Here is a 26,587-nt window from a genome sequence, read left to right as displayed (position 1 = left end):
TTCAGTGTGGCTGAAGGCCAGAATATGACCCATGATAGTACTTAATGCTTACATCCCATACATGCTTCTCTTGTCCCGCCGAGAGTCTTATGTATTGGTATGAGCAGGACTAAGCAAAGAAGCAGGTCAGGGCCATGTTGGTAAAGAAGGTTTAGGTTTAGGATGGTCTGCACAGGACGAGCTGACAGAGAAGAAGTACTGCAGCATCACTGAGCCCTCAGGGATCAGCAAGCATGATCACAGAGTGAGAGAGCGTGTGTCTTTATACCCTCAATGCTAGTGTCTCTTAAATAGGACAAACACCTAGCACATATACACTGGTGATGAGTGATCTAACTGGGCTGGAGACACAGCAGCCAGTCGGTGCTACACTCACTGAGGCTCAGGTCACATTGTCCATTTAGCAGCAGAGGACATGAGCACACTGATATCAGGGGGACAGTCACTCAGTTTCATATCTACTGTCATCAGGCTGTCCTGAATGTTCACCCTGCGACCAACCAAGCCTCGACATTTGCATATCATGGAAACAACAAAGTAAAAAGGCAGCTGAGCACAATATTCATAGGGTCCAGAGCAGCACTTGTTTCATTATTTACAAGAATGATTTTTGTTTATAAAATGCCAGAAGAAATGCCTTTCAGCTGCTCCCAGACCAAAAGATGACATCCTCAAATTGTTTGTTTTTTCAGTCCATAACTCACAGATGCATTAAATAAAGCAGATCCTCACTCATTTGAACCAGCAAGTGTTTGGCATTTTTGCTTGATCAGTGACAGTGACATTGAATCATGTGATCTAATGAGTTGATCAACAGAAATACATTTTTGTTAATCAACTTATTGATTAATCACCTTAATGTTCAAAAAACAGCTCAACTGAGGCTAATAAATTAAGCATGTCAACATCCTAAATGATAAATAAATTAACATCAGCATTGTGTTGGTTTGATGCACTACAGCCTGTGAAGAGAAAGAATGTAATATGGACAAAGAGAATGCCAAAAAGTGCACATTGAGTGGCTGGACCAGGGCCCTTTGAGTTAAAACAAGACTGTGAGACATGAAATACTCCCAGGAAGTCCAGTTTGATTTAACAGGTCTACGAGTCAGAAGGATTAACAGATACTCTGTACAGTAGTTTGAGAGGATTTAAATCTCCGGAAAGTAATCACAGCTTCAATTATTTTGTACCAATTATTGAACTTCTACTTAGTTACATTCCATCACTGCTTATTCTAAATTTTGACATTAAGATTTTATTTTTACTGCACCTGTATATCAGCTACAAATATCGCTTGTTGGTCTCCATGATCATTAATAGTCAGTATTGGTATCGGCTCTGAAAAAAAACACATCAGTCGATCCCAAAAGCAAACCAAAGTATTTTTGCCGGAGCCTTCCAGGTTGGCACCAAAGCTGTGAAGCCACACTGGCTTCATTCATGAGAATGACACTGCTCCGTTTTTATATATAGCGCTGCAAGCGATCTGAATAAGAGCTGTGAGTCTACAACCATGGCAGCAGCTTGAGGCTGTACTCAGGTGTTAAGGGCTACGGTCAATGTTCTTACATGTTTAACATCCTAGTTTAGCATGTCAGGATGCTAAAATGTTCTTAATAGCACTAAATACAACCTGAGGGGGACATGAATGTGTCTACCAAATTTCAAAAGGGGAGTGATTTCATGTGATTTTGGTTGGACTTTTGATACCACAACTGTCAACTGCCAGAGGAAAGGTAAGGGGCTCGCCAAAGGACTATTCAGTTTTTGTGGCAATCGATCCAAAGATGTTTAGGTCTGGACCAAAGTGGTGGACCACCCAACTGACCAACAGAAATACCTTCATTTACATCACTGGAGCCTCGCTAGTGTGCCTAAAAATGACAGGGTACCTAAAAAAGCAATAATATGTACAGTAATAATATTTTGCATCATCTAGGCTGCAGACTAATTGATGGTTTTCTTCGTCATCTATGGAAGTTTCTGTTCTCAGGACTGTTTAGACAAAACCCATTTAAGATATAATATATCAAATTTCTTCATTGCAATGTCTAAAAATGACTAGACCTATGTTATATATTTGGTTGAGTTGTGTACTTACATTTTCCAGAATGTTTCCAACAATGTTCAAACCAGAGAAATCCACAAGTTTGTTCAATGGTGTTTGTGTTTCATTTGATTACCTGTCACTATAACTTCCAGGAGACTAAACATGAATAAAATATTAACTGATAGGTGAACACTTGTGTTTTTTCATGCTACTTCTACCAGTGTTTATTGGTCCAGACAGTCAAAATACTATTTGTATTTATGTCAACCACTCACTAAACTCAGCACTCAGACTCTGGTTCTCTCTCTTCTTTTACCCCTCTCCTCTCTGTGATGTGAAGTTCATGAAGTAAAGGACATTTCCCCTCCAACTCCAGTCAGCAGTCAGGGTCTGACCCCCGCACAGCCCGGCTCTCCCCTAACAACACCACACCGATGTCTTTTGTCTTGTTTTGATAGAGAGACCCCTAGTGGGAGAAATAACATATTGTGCCGACTCAGACTTACCTTTTGTTGACCCATCTTTTGTCTCTCCATGTCCACGTCCCTCACTGGTTCTGGCTCGGGAGACCCTGGTGGCCCCTCCCCCACCATGTCCAGCTTGTTGTCAGTGTGGACCTGAGAGGAGGAGGAGGATAATGCAGGGGAGGAGGGAGGGATAGATGGAGAGGAGGAGGAGGAAGCACCATGAGGGTGTGCAGGGGAAGAAGATGGAGAAGTGGCAGACAGAGGAGGAGCCACATGGTTGCCGCGGAGTGTTTCCTGCCGTAGTGTCTCATTCTCTGAGGCCAGTTCCTGCCGCTCCCGCCTCACACTGGTCAGCTCCTTGGTGAGGGTATCCAACCGCTGCCTCAGCTGACGAACCTCGTCACGAGCGCGGTTACGCTCCGCACGAACCTGGGAAAAATATACACAAGTAAATTTAACAGCCCTCTTTCTCTGAAGATGTACATTTTTTTTTAAAAACTAGTCACAAATGAATAGCTGCATTTATAAAAAGGATCAATAAATTCCCAAACCAGCTGGTTACAGCAGTTTTTGCAAACATTACTCAAACAAGTGGAAAGAGCGCATTGGTTGAGAACTATTTTCATCCGTGGATTTATCTACATATGATGCTACAGTGAGTACAGTATATGTGTTTTCAGGACGGTCCATGTGGAATGAGTCCACAATTTAGACTGTGTACACACATCTAAATGCTTAGGGAACACTCATGGTGCTTTGTGTTGTTTAACCACAAACACATTCATCATGCTTTAGTTGCCAAGTGTTTATTTTAAGAACATGTTTCCTTCTTTCCTGCTTTTTCAAAACTCTAAGTCAGACAATGTTTTGAGAGACTCGGATAACACTGGACAAGCTGCATCGAGCCATTTTATTTTTATTTTTTTGCGGCAATGCTGCAACACTGTTTTGCTGTGAAGCTCCAGAAACGTTTTGTGGATTACGAAACTTCACATGACTTTCCATCAGCATGACCGTGAGGTCCTTTAAATATCATATTTTTAAGTTAATACGCATAGTTACATTAAATAAAGTTCATGCAACCTTATGCTAGATTTAGAGTACTTGTCGATAATCTGATGCAGTAGATTATCTTTTTTAAAATAGAATGGATAAATAAAAAAAATAATGCAATTAAATCAATTTAACAGGAAAAAAAGGAGTGAAGTCAGCATAAGACCTGCTGAAGTAGATAAACTGCATGTATGCTTTTATAAATGTGTATATCAAATCAAAATCAAATCAAATTTTATTTGTATAGCCCAAATTCACAAATCACAGTTTGCCTCAGAGGGCTTTACAATCTGTACAGAGACGACACCCTCTGTCCTTCGACCCTCGATTCGAGTGAGGAAAAACTTGCCCCAAAAAAAGCCCTTTTAACAGGGAAAAAATATGCGGAAGAAACCTCAGGAAGAGCCACAGAGGAGGGATCCCTCTCCCAGGACGGACAGACGTGCAATAGATGTCGCATGTACAGAGCAGATCAACGAGATCACAATGTATACATGTATATATGTAATTATAATAGATGGTTGTTCACAGGATTTATGAAACTGTGTGCACAAAAAGATAAAAAAATGAGGACATGTATGAGTCAGGTCTTGAGGGATTAATATAGCAATAAGATAAAATAGCTCTTCAGTATGTATTTCCTCTCCTGGCTTCAGTAGCCAGCATCTCACCTTGCTCCATTTCTCCCTCCAGTTGGCGGTGCAGTCCGACCACCACCTCATAGTCTTCTCCATCTGGGCCGCTCTGGCACGAGCCTCCTCCAGCTCCCTCAGCCGCAGCTCCTCTCTGCTCTCCCAGTCGGCCCCGGCTCCCTCACCCATGGCTCCTAGGGATCCCAGCCCAAGGCCTCCCAGCCCGGGCGACAGCAGCAGCGGGGGGCTTGAGCTGGGGGTCCCTCCAGTGGGGCTGGGGGTGTGTGTGAGGCTGTCGGGGGAGCGGATCCCCCTGTCGGGCCCCAGACCCAGGCTGCAGAGCAGGCCACCTCCGGCAGACTTACCTCCTTCGGACAGGTGGGGGCTGGGGGTGTGGTTCATGATGGAGGTGGTGGTGTGGACGAGGATGGTATAGAGGATGAAGGGGGTGGGGGGTCAGGAGAGCGTCATCTTCATCAGTCAGTGATCAGCCTGGAGACAGAAACAGCAACATGGAAAGATAGAACTCAGAGATTAGGGGAAGTAACACTTGCATGTACATCTTATGTCCTCATGTACTTTGAAATTAAATGTGTTCCTATTTGAGGATAAAACAATTCAAAGTTGATATAAAAAAAGTAAATAATCTAACTTTAGAACAACGACACAGTCCAAGGAAATCATCAACAGACATACTGCGCTGCCTGTGGGGAGGAAAAGCCCTTGTCTGCTTCCAAACCTAACAAATCCAAAGAGATGCTGGACAGCTGGTACACATGACTGAGACTGAGACTATTTCTTCTGCTTAATGAGAAGCAGAACAAAACCCAAATGGCCTTGAGAACACAAACAGAAACAGGAATGAATCTGAAAGAGAGAAACTTGACAAACACACTCTCAGACATACTGTATCCAACGTATGTCCAAGGACTCTCAGTGGATCTTTAACAGAACTTATTCTAGCTAGCCTTCCTCAAGAATAATAATAGTGGGACTCTTATTGTATACCTGATACCCTCTTCATCACCCTCATCTCTGCCTCTCTCAGAAGGCTGCTTTCATCAGTCAGTCTTTAAGGCCCAATCCACACGCACACAGGTGTTTCTCAAATTCAATTAAACTATTTTGCTTTCTCTATGCGATAGATAGATAGATCTTCAATTCAATCTTGGTGTTGTGTTGGTGTTCATGTTGTTATTTGTTGTGTTCTGTCCGAGTGTTTGGACAGATGCTTTGGCAACATTGCTGTTAAACTTTCATGCCAATAAAGCCCCCTTTGAATTTGAAATTGAATTGAATTGAATTGAATTGAATTGAGAGAAAGAGAGAGAGAGAGAGAGAGAGAGAAACTCAACAAACTTACAATCCAAGCAGGAAGACACAAACAATCATGGCAACCAAAAGAAAACAGAACATGTGGTCACTGCTCGACAGGTGAGGTTGAGACAGAGATGCACTTTCTCCTACAATGTAAAACATTCAACGAAACGAGGAACATTTATTTTAACAAGTTCAACGCTGTAATCTCAGACTTCAAAGAGCTGAACAACATATCAACATTAAAAATACTCCTGGGAGAAGGAGACAGGGCATACCTTGCTGCCCAATATGTGTCAACATGCCACAACCTGAGGGACAGTGAGTGACCGACACACACACACACACACACACACACACACACACACACACACACACACACACACACACACACACACACACACACACACACAATATTTGGACAAATTGTATTTTGATGCTTTGGCAACATTGTTATTGAAACTTTCATGCCAATAAACCCCCTTTGATTTGAGTTGAATTGAATTGATAGATAGAGATATAGATAGATGGATAGAGAGATAGAAATAGAGATAGAGAGATAAATAGAGAGATATAGAGATAGAGATAGATACACAAACAGCATTTAAGGTGCTCCTTCCAAGGTGAACATATTCAGACACTAATTTTTCAGTGTGTACATCTGGACAGATAGAAACAGACACAGACACTAGCCCCATTCACACTGCCCTTTGAGTGCGGGGATCCTGCGCCAATTGTCCGCAACCTCTTCTGTGTGAAATGGGGGCGTGTCGGTCTGATGGTGTTCACAGTCTGATAACTATACAGGTCCTTCACTCAACAAAATATAGAGAAATGTCGCGCAAAGCAACGTTACAGGACCAAACAACAGTAACTTAGTAACTGGTCGTGTCTTTGGCAACTTATATGAGGAAAACAATACCGCAGTTATTCATGGAGAAGTGTCTGTCCGACCGACTCTTCGTCACATTTCTGCCAGAAAAACAGCGTCTGTCCGCGGCAAAAAAAACTTTAACTCACCAAGTGTTTGTCGCAATGGTCAGCCCTCCCGACCGAGACTTCAGTGAACTTTTCCCCAGAAAACAGCCTCCCTCCCCGCGAGTGACAGAGTCAGACAGCGTCCTGTTTACTGATGGTGATTATGTAATTAAGTAATTTAGAGTGAAAAACATAACTTTGTCACTTTCCAGGATGTTTGGTGGTGGGTCAGGATCTCAGTCACAACACATTATAACAGCATCCATATGATTATAAACAGTCAGCAGGTACATGTTTAAATTAACAGGAGGACACCGGGGGAAACACATTGAAAAAAACACACCAACGTCATCATCACGACACGTACCGTCACACCTCTTTTGGAGCTGCAGCGCCGGCTTTCTGTGTGAATTACACGCTGGTTCTTCTTTACACCGGAGCTGCTTGGTTCCGTGTGAACAAACAGCGGCGGAGAATTGGCGAACCTCCACTGTGCCGATAATGCAGCAACTCTGTGTGTAAAGGGCTACAGACAGCCTTCCTAACCGAGTCTTATCAGTGTACGTAGCATTATAGGAAAATGGGAACTCCAGGTATGATATTGTGCATTGATGATATGGATTTTATTTTGTCTGTGTTTTGAAAGACACGAACGGGCATTGGAATTAAAATGATGGAAGAGACAAAAACAGCAGCTGACACTGTTTTAATAAAAACTGAATTATCCAGGAGGAGTGAACGGCACTAGGCCTTACCCTTCCCTCATTCCACTACAATGCCTCTAAATTGTTTACCCACTGCTCTACCTCCACCTACTGACCTTGAGATTGTTTAAACCTACAGAAATCTAACACACTAAACAGAACTACTAACAGAGCTTGGCAGTCTAAACGGAGGACATATGACATATTAGGCCCTATTTAAACGATCTATGGCGCCTGGTCTAAAGTCCATGTCGCAAGTACTTTAGGGTATGCCCAAGTCCATTTTGCTAGTTAAACGACGGATAATCAGAGTGCAAGGTGTGGTGCACAGTGCAAAGGGGTTGTATTTAGACTCTGAATTGGTGTGTTTTGGGGCATAACATTAATCAAACACATCCAAGTGTTGTCTCCTTTTAAAAGCCAGGTGCAACAGGACCTGACACATATTTAACAGTGGCACTCGTCTTCAGTGAGGGACAGGGATGTGATCCTCGACTGCTGGACCCTCTGCCTCCGCCGTTTCACAATGATCTGTCCCATCAACAACTCTGTTGACTGCATATGAAACAATACACTGAAATTAAACTGGGGAGGAGGAGGAGGAGGAGCACTGCTGTCACTCTGTGTATGTGAGACTCTCAGTCCTTGGATCAGACGGGATGGGTCATAACAATGATCATTCTGATAACGGTGGGATGAGAGGGGAGAAATACTTCTTTAATAAGGAAAATATTAATAACATTACCTGCAGCGATCCTCAACTTCATTGATTATTTAAAACTCCTAACTCGCCGACAGGTTCGGTTAGTATTTCATGTTAATTAATGTTTCATGTATTAATGTTCATACAGTAAAACAGTTTGGAGTGAAGCAGCTGTCCTGATAAATCCTGAGATCCTGTCTTTAAAAAGCTAAAGGTTTAATTCTGTTCCCTCTGGAGAGTTTCCTCTTCAGCTTTTAGTTTTGCTGATCCAATGTGTTGTGATATTTGTTACAGTGACATTACTGTATTCGTGGAAACATTTAAAATAACTGAAAGCAGCTTTTCTCATGAAAAAAGCAGAGTGTAAGCATGTTGTGAACCCGCCTGTGTAGGAGCATCATACTGTTTGAATAATGTGTCCTTTAAATAGCAGGAAACAGACTGCGCCTTTGAATTTAGACCAGCTTTTTGTTGGTCTATTGTGCTGTTGCTTTCTGCTGCCTCAAGATAGCAATCTACCATCAGTGCGCCTGACCACACCTCACTTAAAGACCAACATGGCCAGGGGTGCACAGGTGGGCGCAGGTACATTTACTATTTACACAACGTGGGTGCTGGGCGTGAAAATGAAATCAAGGAGGCTGAAAACCGATATTTCGGACCGATATACATTTGCAGTAAAAATGAAAAAAAAAAAAAAACAACCAGTGGGAATAAACCTAAGTATAATTTACTCAAGTACTGTTCTTAAGTACAATTTTCAGGTATTTTACTTGAGTATTTCCATTTTCTACAATTTCATACTTCCTGTCCACTACATGTACTAGTTACTTTGCAGACTCAGATTATTCAGTATTTATAGGTTTTTAACTGTCATGTGTTACCAATCAGATGTTGCTGTGGGCGGGACATTGTGTGAGAGGATGCTGCATTGGAGCTGAAGTAGCACATTTTAACTAGCCTGATAATTGGCCAGGGCCGATAATCAGTCTACCCCTGCCATGTAGTATTTGTGCTGCTACACAACCAACATTAAGTATTATACATACAAAAAAAACCCATCATGTGTATCTTTGTGCAGTACAAAGTCAGGTGTTCTTGGAAAGGAGACATTTGCCCATGACAAGTGTACACTGAATGAATTGGGTCACACCATCATTAAATGAATTACACTACACACTGAACTGACATTCAGACCACATTGCCCTCCCCCTCATCAATTCCTGGCTCACCTACCTTCCGAATTTGATGCCTTTCTTCAGACGAAACATTAATACCCAAAAAATGTAATTCTATATTTGTGTGTGCACCTATGTTTTTAACAGATTGCATATATGAACAAAATTATCTTTAGTTTTCTTACTACACTAATGAGTCGACTGATATTTCTTTTAAATTCTTTGTAATGTTCCAATAATCCTTTACCAAATATATTTTTCTTTGGTTTATCATAATAAAACACATCTGTACTGAAACGACTAAATTTCCACTCAGGGATCGTTGGACGAACTTCGATCTTATCTCCATCGATCTGTCAGTGCCAGGTTTGAGTTGAGAAATCCTGGAGAAAAATACCGTCTGTGGCTGTGGTAAAGGCGGCCTCAAGCTCTGTGGGCCAAGAAAAGCTCTACTCCTGCCCAGCCCTACTTCCTCCCCTCCAGAGGACGTGGAGGAAGTTCCGGAGGAGATGTGGAGCTGTGGGAACAGCTCCAGGAGAAAAGAAAAGGAAATGAAGCAGATTTATCATTAACAGCTGGAGGCTTAGTGGAGGGTAAAACCACTGAAAAGGGTTTGCCTGTGTTCCCTCTCTGTTAGCGGTGTGGCCTCCACACAAACAAACAAAATGATTGACTTTAAAGTGTGCAGGTACCACCAGGAAATGGAGAGGTGTATCATGTGTCTGATAAATGCCAAACATGGTACACTGAACCTCCACTTAGGCAAACCTTGCCCAAACTCAGCAGTACTCAGAGCCAAGAGTATCCCATAATTGGCCAGTCACCATGCCACATCAGTCCACTTTGTCAACATAAATATTAAAGGTGCACTATGTAGTTTTAGGGAAGACAAGATCTTTATTGACTGAATTTTATGCCTGACTAAACTGACCTTAAAAGGACAACACTTCATTAACATTTCATACTGTCAGAATTTTTAAATTTTCAGTACTGATGAGGTAATAATACAAACTAAGCTGTTCTCAGATGAAAATAAGGTCCTAGAATGCTGTTTGAAGCTAGAAAGGGTCTGCCACATATAAACCAAGTAAAAAAGTATGAAATTGTGTTGTCCTTTAAGGTCAGTTTGTTTATTCAGTTATAAAAAAAAAAAAGAGTTTGTTCATTTAGACAGAAAAAAATCAGCCAATTAAGATCTTTCTCCTCTCATTAACATTTCTTCCCTGAAACCATAGTGCATCTTTGATCTTCTCTGAGAACAGCTTGTTTAATCAGTTATGGGAAAAAAATACATATTTCTGAGTTAGTTTTATTATTATTATTGAATTTCTTCTCCAAAACTACATAGTGCCCCTTTAAGTTTAATATCACTGTATGAATATAAAATATTAAATATACTTATTTTCTAAAAAAACATGCATCACACAGAAACCAAAATAAATATGACTATTTTATGTACAAGCTTTTGGATGATTAAGCTGCTTTTTAAATAGCTTTTAGTGTTAAATTACACCTCTCAGCTCCTGAATGTGTGTGTCAGCTTACTGTAACTGTGAATTCAAATTCAAATCAAAAGTGAGGGTTCATATGCAACATGAGACAGAAATATGGCTCTCTCTTACAGTCTTACAGTCGGTCTAACAGTTCAGCCTCTCTTTGTGCTTACACCTCAACAGTTCTACCACTTTCAGCACTTCAACTAAAATGTGACCTCCTGCAGTGATGAACATTGAAATGATCAGCTACTTTATTCCCACGGTTTCCCCTAAATCAGTCGTCTTGGAGGGAGGTGAGAACTGTCACAATAATTCTATTTGACCAGTTATCTTCCTCGTCTTGACGACCTGGTGTTGCTCTCACCTTGAGTTTGAGATATAAATGTATTTATAGGGGAATTATCTGTAGCCTATCAGGTGTCTTCTTCTATTTCAGTCAATCGTATCAGCGTATATTCTAAGGTACGATGGTTACATCTTCACAGTCTGCTGTTATTACTAGCATTATAAGCTAGCTAACAGGGGCTATTGTCTCAAGCTTAGCCAGCTGTTCTTGGCTAGGGAGCTGCCCCGTCCGACTGTGCTTCTCATGTGGCGCAGAGGCAGCGTTGTCAGGTAAATGGTGTTCAGCTTTTTCAAAGAATTTAAATATTTTAAGATAAGATAAGAAATCCCTTTATTGATCCACAGGGGGGAAATTCAAGCGTTTGGACTGCTTTGGTTATTTTGAAAAGATAATTTTGAAATCATTTCTCTGTATCATGTATAGATATTGCGAAATAAATTGTTGTGGCGTTATTTCTGCATAACAAGGGAAAAAAAGGAGGGTTTAAAATGTAAGTGTCAAGTTTATGTCTTTATATCTATATAAAGTAGCACTTTATTATACTGTATGTCTTTGGTTTCGTTGTGTTTCTCGTTTGTTTTTTTTTTGTTGTTTTTCGATTTGTTTGTTTGTTTCTTTGTGTGTATTACTGTCTACCTGCTTTTATGTTCCTTGTGTCCTTGTATATTTAAATGGCGTTTAACATCTTGCCAGAGGACTACAGTCGGAAATTAGCCTCTGGCTAACACTGGCACTTTTACAGTCATGTTCATTAATGTGCACTGTTCTATTTAAAATTAAAATAAAATATATATATATATATATATTTATCATAGTCAGGTGGGGTGGGGGTCAGATTGGCGTGATGGGCTGTTCACCCAATATAACTTTAGGGAAACACTGAACTCCTTTCAATAACCGCAATTCAACTGGAAATTTTAAAACAGGTTTAGAGTAAGGCTAACTAGATGACGACAGATGTCGGATGTCATCACAATATCTTGGATTTTATTGCAGTGTTTGAACATCAGTTTCAGCAGGTCTTTAAATATTTGGTTGTTTTTGGCTTCAGTATCAACCCTAATGGCAATGATCCCAATCTCAAACTAATTAAAGTTACAGCTGATAAATTGTACAATAATTATTAAATGAAATACAGACAGGTGACAAATTATAAGACAAAGAGTGCAGATGATTACAGTCCTTAGAACATACAGTGGTGCTTGAAAGTTTGTGGACCCTTTAGAATTTTCTATATTTCTGCATAAATATGACCTAACATAATTTATGTATTGAGGAAAATGATCCAATATTACATATCTGGGGGTGGCAAAAGTATGTGAACCTCTAGGATTGGCAGTTAATTTGAAGGTGAAATTAGAGTCAGGTGTTCAATCAATGGGATAACAATCAGACAATCAGTGGGCGCCCTGTTCTATTTAAAGAACAGGGATTTATCAAAGTCTGATTTTCACAACACATGTTTGTGAAAGTGTTTCATGGCATGAACAAAGGAGATTTCTGAGGACCTCAGAAAAAGAGTTGTCGTTGCTCATCAGGCCGGAAAAGGTTACAAAACCATCTCTAAAGAGTTTGGACTCCACCAATCCACAGTCAGACAGATAGTGTACAAATGGAGGAAATTCAAGACCATTGTTACCCTCCCCAGGAGTGGTCGACCAACAAAGATCACTCCAGGAGCAAGACGTATAATCGTCGGCGACTCGGCAAGGTCACAAAGGACCCCAGGGTAACTTCTAACAACTAAAGTCTCTCTCACATTGGCTAATATTGATGTTCATGAGTCCACCGTCAGGAGAACACTGAACAACAATGGTGTGCATGACAGGGTTGCAAGGAGAAAGCCACTGCTCTCCAAAAAGAACATTGCTGCCCGTCTGCAGTTTGCTAAAGATCACGCGGACAAGCCAGAAGGCTATTGGAAAAATGTTTTGTGGAAGGATGAGACCAAAATAGAACTTTTTGGTTTACATCAGAAGCGTTTGGAGAAAGGAAAACACTGCATTCAAGCATAAGAACCTTATCCCATCTGTGAAACATGGTGGTGGTAGTAGGGCTGGGCGATATGGCCTTTTACTAATATCCCAATATTTTTAGGCCATGTCACGATACACAATATATATCTCGATATTTTGCCTTAGCCTTGAATTAACACTTTGATACATACAATCATGCCAGTATGATGATTCTACGTGTCTACATTAAAACATTCTTGTTCATACTGCATTAATATATGCTGATTTTAAACATCCATGCCAAAAGGGTGAAATCACAACTAAACAAATTTATCAAAACTGTATTTATTAAATAGTTATTAAGCAGTGGCACAAACATCATGTCATTTCAAAACAAATAAAGTGCCTTTAATGCATGATGTAACTAATATGACGGTAAACAGTAAATAAACAGTAAAATAAAAATAAGCTGCATAATAGGAAATCAAATGGTGAAAATGAAAGTTCACAGCTTTAGTTTTGGTATCTTCTGTATGAAATGTATTGGCCAGCTCTTCTCTCACTTTAATGTACAACTCAGGTAGAGCTTTCTCTGCAAAATATTCGCAACTAGGTATTTTATATCTTGGGTCAAGTGTGTTGATGAGCTTTCTAAATCCGGGCTTTTCAACCACACTCACTGGGGCCATGTCTTTCGCTATGTGGTGGGTTACTGCGGACGATGATATTGTACTTGATGTGAGCAATACTACTGCAGTGCATTACAATGGCATAAGCCTTGTGCTATCATTCATATCATCTTGTGATGCCAGTCGCTTGCTAATTAGGGGCTAAGTTTAAGGTGATGTAACATGGTCAAATGGTCTGCTATGAGCATTGTGTTGTTTAGCGTTCCTGTTAGCACTATTGTTGTGCTTTTGTACTGATATTGGTTGTTTTCTGGTTTTATTTTAGAACCACCCAAATTCAATAAATGTCATTGAAGATAAGCCCCCCGCCTCTCTGTACTCTTTTACATTTACATACTCCTACCCAGCTATAGACGGGTTTCTTGTGTACAAACAATACGAGGTGCGCACGCAACCAGGGGGCAAAAGACTGCTTCGGAGTGAACTGATATCAATGTAGATGCCGTATTGTTTGTAAGTTCTCCCTGACACAATTGCAAAAAAATGCAATTTCATTTCATTGAAAGATCGCTTTGTCTTTCATTGCATTGCAATGTCCGTGAATTTCACTCAACGTACCAGGTTGTGACGGCTGTTTTGGATGTCTACAATATCAGGAGCAGGGTGGCAATGTTAGTGAACGTTAACAAAGTCAAAGTAAAAATGTCTATGACGAGGCTACTTTACGGCCTGCCAACATTTAGAAAGAAAAAAACCCCGCCAATATCGGTAAATATACTTTACACTACAGGTCTGACAGCTCGTTAGCTAGGTCTTGACAGAGATGGCTCAGACCAATTATATCAACAGCCTCAGCAGCTCAGACTGCACCGATTACCTGAACAAACTGGTCTTCAGTACTGGTGAGAAATTACCAGACTCATAAAATATTCCGAGTGAGGAATGGATTTCAGATATGTCCAAATGGCCAGCTATTATATGGCCCGACATATACAATTATCTAATTGAGAAGCCTAGTGTGTACACTAAGGACAGTTTGCGTGCATATAAATCTTTAGAGGCGTATAATTATGTACTTTGTCGTCATGTGCAAAACTTAACATTTTATGACACGAGTTCAGGGTTTTGCGCTTTGACGGCAGGTGTCCTGCCCAGCCAGAGACAGGGAGTAAAGGCAAAACCTTATGATGCCTGGGTGTACGTGCACTGGACCCAAAATCTTCTTCTTCTCTTGATGAGATCCCCTCGGGATATTAAACAGTTTCCATCCATCCCTTTGCCGATTCGTGCAGTTTACAGCACAACAGCTCCTTGTCATTTTCTTTCTCCGCTGACTCCACTGGTAAACAAATGAGACACGTTCCGCTTTCTGCCCCCTGGCTGCGCGCGCATATGTGCGATGACGTTGCACAGAAACCCGTCTATAGTTACAGTCCAGCTATCCTTCAGACCAGAGGCTGTTTTACAAGGATGTTGTGGAACAGAGAGCCCTGCCACAGAGACATACATTGATACAGGTCTTAAAGACTGTAAAGTCTCCACATTTTAAGGCCAGATTTGGCCATATTTAATTACAGTTTAAGATAATCAAACTGTAATTTTATGATTGGTTGAATCGAATGTGTGAAATTATGCTGACAATATGAATCTATCAATGTAGTAAAGCTTCACATTGTTTATAAACCCCAACCATGCTGAATAGAGACTTCATAGAAGAAGAACAGGACTTTAGGACCCACACAGTAGAGGGTGACACGGGAGTGGATTTTCACTCCTGTCCCATCCCACTCCCACAGAAAAAAATCTTGTCCCGTCCCAATCCTGGGCCAGAGTAAAAAAAAAATTCCTGTCCCATCCCACTCCTGGTAAAATGACTCCCACTCCCATCCCACTCCCATTCAGAATGACTCCCACTCCAGGACCGCTCCCATTTTTTTCTTTTTCTTCTAGTCTTTAGGCAATACATTGAATTTGATTTGATCTTCTCCCCATTCTTTTTAGATTACTTTCTGCAGTGTTATTTCAAAAGATATGGCAACTGGAACAGTTCATCTGTGGTAATATAGGGAGGCATTTATTGCCTTAATCCAAACAAAAAACCTTCACTAAAGGGCACAAAACATAAATAACACATGGCCTGTGGTCCCTATAGTTTTTCTATGGAGGACCTACTGCTAAGTCCCTGTTTCTAGCTCTTTTGGAGATCAGTTACAGTAAAAAAACAACAACAAACAAACAAGAAAATGATACATGGGTCACACCATGCATACCTTAGTTGAATAAACTCAAACAGAATTTGCCTTGCAAGTGTGCCTCATACATGGGACACCACTTGCCCGAGTGGGAAATCTCGCAGCTGTCTCGCAACATTTCCCCGAGGCACGCCCCCTTTTGGTCGGAATATCAACTTTCCGACTCGGGGCTCCTGAGAGTACACCAGGTCGGACAGTTGATATTCCGACGGAAAGCGGCGGCCGGAAGCACTGTTGGCTTCTGGGCCGTGTAGTTCTTTTGACTTGCGTAACAGTGTAGGCTTATGGAAGGAAAACTACAAAGTGGCGGCGCGCCTGTCCTATGTCTTTTTGTTGTTGTTGTCCTATTGGTTGGTTCCCGCTCCTGCTAACTTTTTCATCCTGTACCGTCCCAATCATGTGATTAATAGTAAGGTTGACTCCCATCCCGCGGGAATCCCGTGACCCGTGGGATTCCCGAACAAATGTCAGCCTCTACCACACAGCATGTGCAAAAGTCAACAGGACTTCCAGCTCACTCCATGCACGCATTAATGGCACATACTGTAAATAATCTACTGATATTACTGTTCAAGGCTTTCTCAATGGACCCAGTCAGAAACTGTGATCATCTAAGTAGTCATTTTGGAACCACACAAACAAAAATCACTGGGAGTACTAGGTGGGAGGCTGTGGAAACACAGCAGATGGCAATGGAGAGTTTGTATTGACAGGGTTTCCCCCTTTGTTCATAACACACACACACACACACACACACACACACACACACACACACACACACACACACACACACACACACACACACACACACACACACACACACACACACACACACACACACACACACACAACTTACAACTAGCTCCTCAGCCGTGATGCAACAGATGGGTTTGGGTTTCTAGCTGACAGGACAGAGCATGGAGAGATTTACATACATCCATGTAGGAATGTGTAAAACATAGTGTCACTCAGTGGAAGCCTGCACTAACTTGCACTGGAACTCCCTCTTTTCACCACCCTAGTGCATGAATTCTGTGTGTGGTATGCTGTGGTATGAGTTGTTCTCTGAAGCCTACATTAGATTTATAAAGTTGAAATGTACACTGTGTGCACAATTATTAGGCAAGTTGTATTTTTGAGGAATAATCGTATTGTTGAACAACTACAATGATCTTGGTCAATCCAAAATGTTAATAAACCTCAAACCTGAATATTTAAGAAAGTAAAAGTGAGGTTTTGTCTTTCTTAGGAGAATAATATCTATGTGTGCACTTATTGGGCAACTATTAGTGTGCAGAATTATTATGCAACTAAATGAAAAAAAAGTTTCCTGTCTCACTTGTTTATTTTCCTCTGTTAAAGTGAGAATAATAAAACAAACAACTCAAAATTTACAAATAAACATTTCTGACATTTCAAAAAAAGAAAAATCAGTTACCAATATAGCCACCTTCTTTTCAATAACAGTCATAAGCCTTCCATTCATGGAGTCTGTCAGTTTCTTGATCTGTTGACAATCAACTTCTTGTGCAGCAGCAACCACAGCCTCCCAGACACTGTTCAGAGAGGTGTACTGTTTTCATTTACCGTAAATCGACCATTTAAGAAGGGACCACAAGTTCTCAATAGGGTTTAGGTCAGGTGAGGAAGGGGGCCATGTCATTATTCTTTTATCTTTAAGGCCTTTACTGGCTAGCCACGCAGTGGAGTACTTCAATGCGTGCGATGGAGCATTGTCCTGCATAAAAATCATGGTCTTCTTGAAAGATGCAGACTTTTTCCAGTACCACTGCTTGAAGAAAGTGTCTTCTAAAAACTGTAAGTAGGTTTGGGAGTTGAGTTTGAGTCCATCTTCAACCCGAAAAGGTCCAACTAGCTCATCTTTAATAATACCAGCCCATACCAGTACCCCACCTCCACCTTGCTGGCGTCTGAGTTGAGGTAGAGCTCTGTGCCCATTTCTGATCCAGCCACGGGTCCATCCATCTGGTCCGTCAAGAGTCACTCTCATCTCATCAGTCCATAAAATCTTTGAAAAATCTGTCTTCAGATATTTCTTGGCCCATCTAGTGTCTTTTTCAGCCTTCCTTACCATGGCCATTTCTCTGAGTACTGAACACCTTGTACTTCTGGACACTCCAGGTAGGTTACAGTTCTGGAATATGACAGCACTGGAGGATAATGGGTTCCTGGTAGTTCAAATCTTTGGCAGTTAATATGCGTCTTTTTTTCTCAAAACGTTTGTTGCAACCCTGTTGACTATTTGTCACAAAACGTTTGATGGTTCTGTGATCACGCCGCAATATCTTGGCAATTTCAAGAGTGCTGCATCCCTCTGAAGACTTTTTACAATTTTTGACTTTTTCGGAGTCAGTTAAATTTCTTTTTTGGCCCATTTTGCCTGAGGAAAAGAAGCTGCCTAATAATTATGCACACCTTGATATATGGTGTTGATCTCCTTAGGCCACACCCTCCCTCATTACACAAATACACACCACCTGATATGCTTAAATCCAATAAGCATTCCAGTTTATACAGCTTGGAGTTGGAAAATATGCATAATAATGATGATATGGTCAAAATACTGACTTGCCTAATAATTGTGCACACAGTGTATTTTCTCCACATAGCAACACCAGAATCTGGGTGGAAACAGGGAAAAATAAAAAGACTAGTACTCATAAAGTATACGAAACTGTATTAGAGTGATAATTCTGTGCAATTGCTTTTATACTCTAATGGGGAATTTAGGCCAAACATGAGGCAAATTATTTGTGCTAGATTACATACAAAGACAATGAAAAGAAAAATTCACATGTATTTGGCCGGGCTCAATGAATTAGGCTGCAAATTACACATTAAAAACATAATTTTACCTGAGACATAATACCAAATGGTCTTTGACCCTGATGGGGTAACTGAAGCTCAATTTGTCTTTAGTGATTGCCAGGATAACTGATGTTGACTCATACAAAAGTATGAATACAATTTGAAAACTTCAAAAGACAACAGCTCTTGTCTCGAGTGTTGGATTCACCCAGGACGTGTCATCTTTGAAGAACCCCTCTTTTCGTTTCCCCGCACAAAATACAGCAGTATCAGGTCATTCATATCAATTTTCCTAAGCTGAGTGCAGCGCATGCTTGGCACTACTGTTCACAAAAAGTTATTAAGCAGTGTGGATGCTCACATTGTGATCATTACACGTGATATTATAGTTGTTTTTCATGGTGTGTGAAGTCTGAATTTAGGTGATTCAATCAAAACCCAATTTTTTAGCGATGTCCTCTGGTAGCCACAGTTACATTGAGACAAAACTGAGTTCACTGGGAGTTTAACTCAGGCAGCATTTCCCACTTAAGAAGTGAATCATTTCAAAGCAACTTCCATCCTCATTCTTACCTCCATTTCTTCTGTGACCTCAGTTATTTCAGCTGGAGATTAATCAGAAAACACAGCTTTTGCTGGCAGTCCACACAATATTTTCAGTATGCGGTTCTGCTGCAGTTTTCCTCTCTCACTGTCCTTCTCTCAGTTGGCCTCTTTCTCCATCTTGGCCCAGCCTCCATGTGAACCCCACCCTGTGTCTTTACAGGGCCCATAAAATGCACTGCCAGCCAGACGGTCAAGCAGCCGGGTAATAAACTCTTTGACAGAACATCTGCCCTTGTTGACCATACATTGACCATATGCCACACAGCCCAAACTTTGACTAATGTTCAACTTAAACTCTCATTAATTCAACATTACATACAAATCATCACAGCACACTTGACCCTGTGTTGGGAACTAGTGTTCCAACCCTATTCTTACGCCCACCACACAGATACACACACCACCAGTTATTTCACTCACTATGTCAATGCAAATGTCTGCTTTTCTTGTTAAAATGAGAAACAGTTAGGGTGTGAGTAGCAGGGTCATGGCCAACACAAAAACACACACACACACACCATAGGCGACAGAGGGGTTGTGTGACAGCACTGATTTATGTGAATGGAACCATAAAGAGATATAGCATGGCGGTACAAAGGATTTCCCCCCGTGCTCGCCAACATTTCTGTGTGTATACACCCAAATGTGTGTTCTGCAGTGAGTCATTATGTGTGCGCTCTTCTCTAAATGAGAACCAGCTCTGAAGAGGTCTCTGGCTCAGTGCAGTTGGCTGGGCTTGTAAAGTTCAACCACACAGTGAAAGAAAATAAGAATCAAGCTGATATCTCACAGGCTACATTCATTTGTCACAATCAGTGCTGTGAATCGGTGCTCATGATTTCACTTACTTTTCTATAAACTACTGGGTCATTCCATGCCAACTCACCCAGAATTCACAACGTTTCCCAGTTCAGATCATGGAATTCCAAAATGGATAATCCTTCTTTGGAAAATCTACCGTAAATGTGTTAAAAAAGAAAAGTAGGTCTTTCAGCTCTAAAGTTATTTTTAGTAATATCTGTGGCACTAAATTATTTATGTAGGACCAAATAACTCCTAGATGTGATAGAACTATATAAATACTATACATAACCTAAGTTTGGTTTCAGTGTAAAACTAATGGAGATATGACTTTCTGTAAATTAAAGATTCTTCCATAAGGTGAAAAATATTTTTTTTTTTAAATTTGATTACTGTGACCAATATGCAAAAATATATAAATAAATACATGTTGCAAACAATCCTTGAGGTTTCTTGGATGTTCAGGACAAATTTCAACCCAATCTACTGAAAAATTATCAATTTGCGAAGCTTAGAATACACCCACAAAGAATCAAATTTTTTTTATTTTAGCACTTTTTGCCAGACTCCAAAATGCGTAAACTAAAAACTAGAATGGCACTCTGTAGAGCACATACTTCCACCAAGGTCCAACACTTCCCTCTTGTACTCATACATAGATACCAGCCACCTAAATACACCTAGTTTTTCCATCAAGATCCATGCATTATTCCCTGACAAATGAACTGGTGTTGAAAAAACACCATATCTCACGATCCATTCCTTTTATCTGGACATGCACCAAAAGTTAATGCATTCTATTCTGGGCTGAGACCCATCCTCCATCCAAGTTTTGTGGAGATCCATTCAGGAGTTTTTGTGTAATCCTGCTGACAAACCAACAAACAAACAGACTCAGGTGAAAACATAACCTTCTTGGCGAAGGAAAAGGTATTTAGAGTACAGTTATAAGATTTTGCAAGGTTCCATAAATTTAGTACAAGTTTTTACTTTCTATCAAGAAAATCCATTGACCTATCACAAGCATGTGGCTTGGCATGGACATCCCCTGTTGAAAAGCAGCTACACGTGTTGAGCAGGGAGCATGTTTAAAACAAGAATCAAGACCTCCCTCCTCTTTCTCCTTCCTCTTGTGATTGGGTGTGAGGGCTGCTGAGTTGCATCAGTGCTGATGATACAAGAAAAGGAGAATGCATCTCACTGTATAATAATGCATCCTACAGTTCCAAAGGGACAGTGACAGTGATGTACTGTGTGAGGAGAGGGCCACTGAACGAGTTCATGGTTTCACTCCCAGCATAGCCAGATTTTGAGCCAAGACTGAAATATCTTAACAACTATTGGATGGATTGACATGACATTTGGTACGGACAATTATAGGTCCCAAAGTTGAATCCCAATGGTTTAGGTGCTAAAAATCACCAGACTGTTTTCACCAAACATTGACTCCTAAGGGCCAGACACACCAAATCATCATCAAAGAACTTGCGTCAGCGAAAGCCGACGTCATCTCACGTTACACACTGCAAAGAATACAGCTGATAGCCAACTGACTCGTACATCCTGTGCCTGCGTGAGAGAAAAAACTGCTCCATACCACCAGGTGGCAGTAGTCTGTATTTATCATTCAAAAAAGGAAACAAGAAGACTCGGGACAGGAAGACTAAGGATACACAAACCATTGTTGTGATAAAGCAGCTTTTATGTATCATCTTCTAACACTCTCACTAATGTAGCTGCTCATCCCGCATATGACTAATATAAAGTTGCAAATGGCAGGTGAAGAGGCGGGGCTGAAAAATAACGAGAGACCTCACAAAATGGGTGAATTAATGGATACTACAGTGACAGGCTCAGGGGCCTTTGCCTTTCTTTTTCTGTTCCTCTTCTTGTGTACTGATTCACTTAGTGGAACAGCCAATCAGAATGATTTCTGTCACCCATGGGCTCCAAAATTGATTGGCCCCACACCGATGGCCCAACAGTGCCAGAAAACCAACTCTCGGTCTGGTGTGTCAGGGCTCTGATATAGAGTCTAATAGACTCTGAAGTCTAAGAGGTGGAAGTTATTTCAGAATATCATATTTTGAAAAAGAACAGAGGATATAATTTTCTGCTTTATATTGAAAATGGAGATTTCACCTATTTACGCATTGATGGGTTCAGATGAAAGACGTTTTGTCTTTGCCTAGGAATATTTTACAAAGTTGATTATAATTTCATATAACTATATATAAGGACTACATGTTAATTAGTCATAGTCATAGCAGTAGAGAAATGACAAAAACATATGTTTGAGGTAATCTAGAAAGTTCATCCACTGGACAGCACAGACAAGTTTTCTTTTTAACTGTGAAATGTCTTACTGTACAACAGTAAAAAGACCTACTGGTCTACTTAACTTTAGCACAGTTCTTTAAAAAACAAACTAAAGGGATCTTTGGGCCTCACAAGTCTTTAATGTGCAGTTACATGAGAAATTCCACCTTAGGATGCACGATACTTCTACACAATTACACTGATCTGACAGCTACGTGGTTTCAATATTCAGTAGCTACAAGTTGGCCTGTCAACAGAGGCCTTATCTGTCACAGCTAGATCCCATTTCCCACTGACTCTGGATCAGGATCGATTTGGGGTCCTGGCTTGTCCTGAAGCTGTCAACAGTAACGCGATGCACTGTGGAGAATTATGCATAGCACGTGAAAAGATGACCTGAATCAAAGACTGATTCTTGAACTGCTCTTGGTATACACATGAAAACATATACTTATCTTATTTGCATGATCTGACACAAAATGATTGAAACAAGAGACTCCCAGAGACGTACTCAGGACAATAAGTCAACATAGTAGAAGTCTTAACTCAGTGAAAATACTTATATTCATCCCTGACTCAATTCACAAATATATTTTCTGTGTCAAAGTGGAACGCTTTCACAAAGAGTAAGACTGCACTGATATTTCTTTTGATATACAGAACAAAGCCCCTAGAAGTCCTCCTATTACATTAAAAATGGCTGACAGTACAATTCTCCAGCTCCAATGCAAGTCTAATCATTTCAGCTTTGGCTCCAAAATTCAACATCAAACCTCCTCCCTCTCCCAGTCGGAGAGTTCTTGAAACAGAGCCAGTGAGAGATTTCCAAACATCAAAGCAGAGCTGGAGAATTTTTATTTTTTCCCCCCAACTGAAATAACAGTTTTTCACAGGAGGAAATCTATATATGTATGCTTGTAAACAGTCTGCCTCATCAAGCAGAATCATTTTAATCACGCTATCAAAGGAAAGGATCAGAGATATTTTAGCTGTTTCAATGTGATGAAAGATAACTGGCAGGGTTTCAATACAACTTTACTTAACCCTATAATATATACTTAACAGACACCTGACGAAATGTACCAGTTGTGATCAGCTGCTGGAAAAATCACTGTTGGACGCCCATAATGCAGAACATATTTTCACAGTGGGGGTTTACAATTCAGATTTTACTGCCAAAGAAACATATTTTTAAGTGCCTAATTCTTTTGCTTACTCAAGTGGCATTGAAGTGCCTGTCCATTTTATATCATGAAGTAATGGCTCAGCTCTAAAAAGAGCATATATACTGCATATACTGTGTCTGTATTCTAAAGGAAAATATAAAGACACTGTTTTGGTTGTTTCTATTCCAGGAAGAACATTTTTGCTAATAGTACAGTATAATGGTTTGTTTTCACGTTCGGTTATTCAAATACTGCATATATTAGCTGTAACACTGGACTGTATGTAAACGGCAGCAGTATTAAAGTCTGACCTTTCTTGAGAGGGCACATAAATCCCTGGAAACTTGCCAACACTCTCTTCCTTTGTCTGAAAAAGTCATCTGGGCAGTGAAGCACAGTCAGTAACATGGATCTTGTTACAAAGCTACACATTACTTGACTGCAGAGGCCATTATTTACTACATTTAAAACCTGTTTGCATTATTATGTGCCAGCTCCAGATTCACTTTCATCAAGTGTACAAAGACACAGTGTTTGTCACTGTACCAATATTTTCATTGTCAGACACCCTGGTTAAGAGTGCTGAGGTCAAAAATCTTGTATACAGCCATTCTGTGGGAAACACGGTATCAATCACATGAGCAGTTATCCATCCAGTGCATACCCACCACCGCCACCACAGTAAACTGGGAAAAGCTGGGGAAAAAAAAGAAAATAAATTGCTCTTACAACTTTATTATCTGTATTGTATTTTAATCAAGTTTCATTTAACTGTATTTGAAAGGCTTGAGTTTGCAGGATTTAATGACAACAGACACTTTGCTCTGTCTAACTTTGGTATGTCTGTCCGTATATTTTGCCGGATAAAATAGTTACTCCGTCTTGCACACGTCGGCGCAAAACATCAAACAAGAGAACTTCATCTCCCATGGGGCCCCAGGTGTTACTGCAGCGAGAGCCTCAACTGTAGCAAATTATACAGAACATTCCTGAACCATGACTCTCCCTCTCTCTCCCATACACCCTACATGCCAATAGAAACTGACACAATTTCAAACATGCACTGTGATCAGCCCTATGCTACAAAGCTAATCTATAAACTAAAGGCAACAGAATGAGTCTGACTGAATGAGTTTGTGCTTCAGGTCAAAACTGAGAAGAGACAGACAAAGCAAGAGAGTGTGTGTGAGTGTGTGTGTGTGTGTGTGTGTGTGTGTGTGTGTGTGTGTGTGTGTGTGTGTGTGTGTGCGTGCCTGCCTGTGCTGCCTTTGCAGTATCAGTGTCCAGCTCAGCAGGCTGTTAGTGCAGTATCACATTGCCATCATTTATTCAACAGGACCCAGAACGACAGAGAGGACTGAGAAGGGCATGGATGGAGGTGATGTCAGGTGACGGAGGAGGATGACAGATAGAAGCCTACCAACAGGGAGACACTTTCACCTCACCTGCCTCCCTGTTTAGTATGTGATCAAATCAACAGACATGTTTGCACCCAAATGCCCAGGACATCTGAGGACTTAAGATTATTGCTGTCTGAAGGCCACACAGTCATGAATTTAATATCAGTCTACTGTACAACCAACAGTGCAAATACAATGGTTTGAGAATTACCTCAGATATTTTACACATAACATTTTACATGTTGTATTGCGACCTTCTTTTTAGCTCCTCTAACTTAAAAGAAAAGGTCATTAATTTTGCAGTGTAAATTTTTTTTCTCTATCTTGAAAATAGTAGTTTGAAAAAATTATTTTGACTCAAGGTTCTCAGTGAGCAAACTCAACTGATGAACACAACGACATGCCCCTGAACGCTCCAAAAAATGTTAGTAAGATTTGAATTAAACTGAGAAACTGTATGCGTCTGCATACACAGATCAGCCACAACATTAACAGGACTAACAGGTGGAGTGCATAAAATGTGTCCTCTTGTTACAACTCAGTGTTCTGCTGAGAAACCTTGGATCCTTTCATTCATGTGGTTGTCTCTTGACACGCACCACCAACCCAAACACTACTGTAAACCAAATACACTCCATCACAGCATCGGCACTCCCCGATGACAGTAGACCTCCCTGTAAGACAATGCTCGGAACATTTAATTTTTCTTACTTTGAAAAACAGAAAAAAATTAAACACCTGGGATGGGGCAGGTCCATTTATTGAGATCGAGGGTCTAAAGACAGAGGATGGACACTGAGGCAATGTGATTGTGATTGTGGGCTATATAAATAAAACTGATTTCATTTTGAGACTCAGTTTACAAATGTTCAAATGTTCAAATGTTAGACCGACTTAATTAATAGTTTCATCATGATCATCCATCATCATCCTGGTTTGTGCGTTACAAGAATGTCAGACAAGGCTGGTTCAAGGCCATGAAGTGTTTTCAAAACAAGTCAAATATTTTTTTGAAATCAGAAATACTTTATTGATCCCCGAAGGGAAACTGCTTGCCTTACAGTACTTAGGTTAGGGGACTTAATGACTATATTTGACTTTAACGTATGTAAACTGACTCTCAAAATCAAATCAATTCAAGTGCAAGACTTATAAATAGGTTATAATAAGTTATAAATGTGTGCTCTCCTTCTAGTTCTGGTTAGCACACATCTGAATCAACTGATTTAGGATGTTTTGGAGTAGACCAGATAGCACAGCCTTGTAATAGATCAGCCCTCATCTTCATCATCATCATCATCATCATTATGTAAGGTTATTGAGGCATTTTTCAGCATGCCTGAGCTGTTGAGAAAGCAGAGCTAAATAAAGGTGCATGTCTGCAGGGCACAAGAGCTTCAAAGCAGCTCTCGCACTCAAAAAAGCTGAGAGGGGTTTGCATAATGTGTACAATTAGGTAAATAGATGGAGAACGCTGCTCTTTTTCTTCTTCACTACAGACGTTGCTGAGGTGAAGGAGATGATGAAATTCCAGGACACAGATGGAAAGAGACATCAGGGCAACACAGTGCATAGAGGAGATCTAAGACTGAGGACAAGGAGGTTCCACCTTCACTACCAAAATGGTGAAGGCTTAATTAATCATAATTATGTTTCATTAGTGTATAATCACTTGAAACTAAGAATCTGTGTGTTGTATGTTT

General features: G+C 40.5%; 1 protein-coding gene across 5 annotated transcripts in view; it reads right to left on the bottom strand.

The window, feature by feature from the left end:
* ccdc102a (coiled-coil domain containing 102A) overlaps positions 1-26,587 on the bottom strand; it is a 78,154-nt gene that overhangs the window by 29,455 nt on the left and 22,112 nt on the right. For 3 of the 5 annotated variants that reach the window (XM_084348324.1, XM_084348323.1, XM_084348322.1), the window contains exons 2-3: positions 4,245-4,697; positions 2,560-2,949 (exon numbers count right to left, since the gene is read on the bottom strand). In XM_084348324.1, coding sequence (XP_084204450.1) covers positions 2,560-2,949; positions 4,245-4,607 — 753 coding nt within the window. In that variant the 5' untranslated portion in view covers positions 4,608-4,697. Of the gene's footprint in view, positions 1-2,559; positions 2,950-4,244; positions 4,698-6,542; positions 6,562-6,867; positions 6,887-26,587 lie in introns of those variants that run through there. The other 2 variants (XM_084348325.1, XM_084348326.1) reach the window with 2 other exon arrangements.

The sequence above is a fragment of the Pagrus pagrus genome, assembly GCF_965226575.1.
Source record: "Pagrus pagrus genome assembly, chromosome: 1".
Classification (NCBI taxonomy): Eukaryota; Metazoa; Chordata; class Actinopteri; order Spariformes; family Sparidae; genus Pagrus; species Pagrus pagrus.
This window is presented reverse-complemented; position numbering and strand designations above follow the sequence as displayed.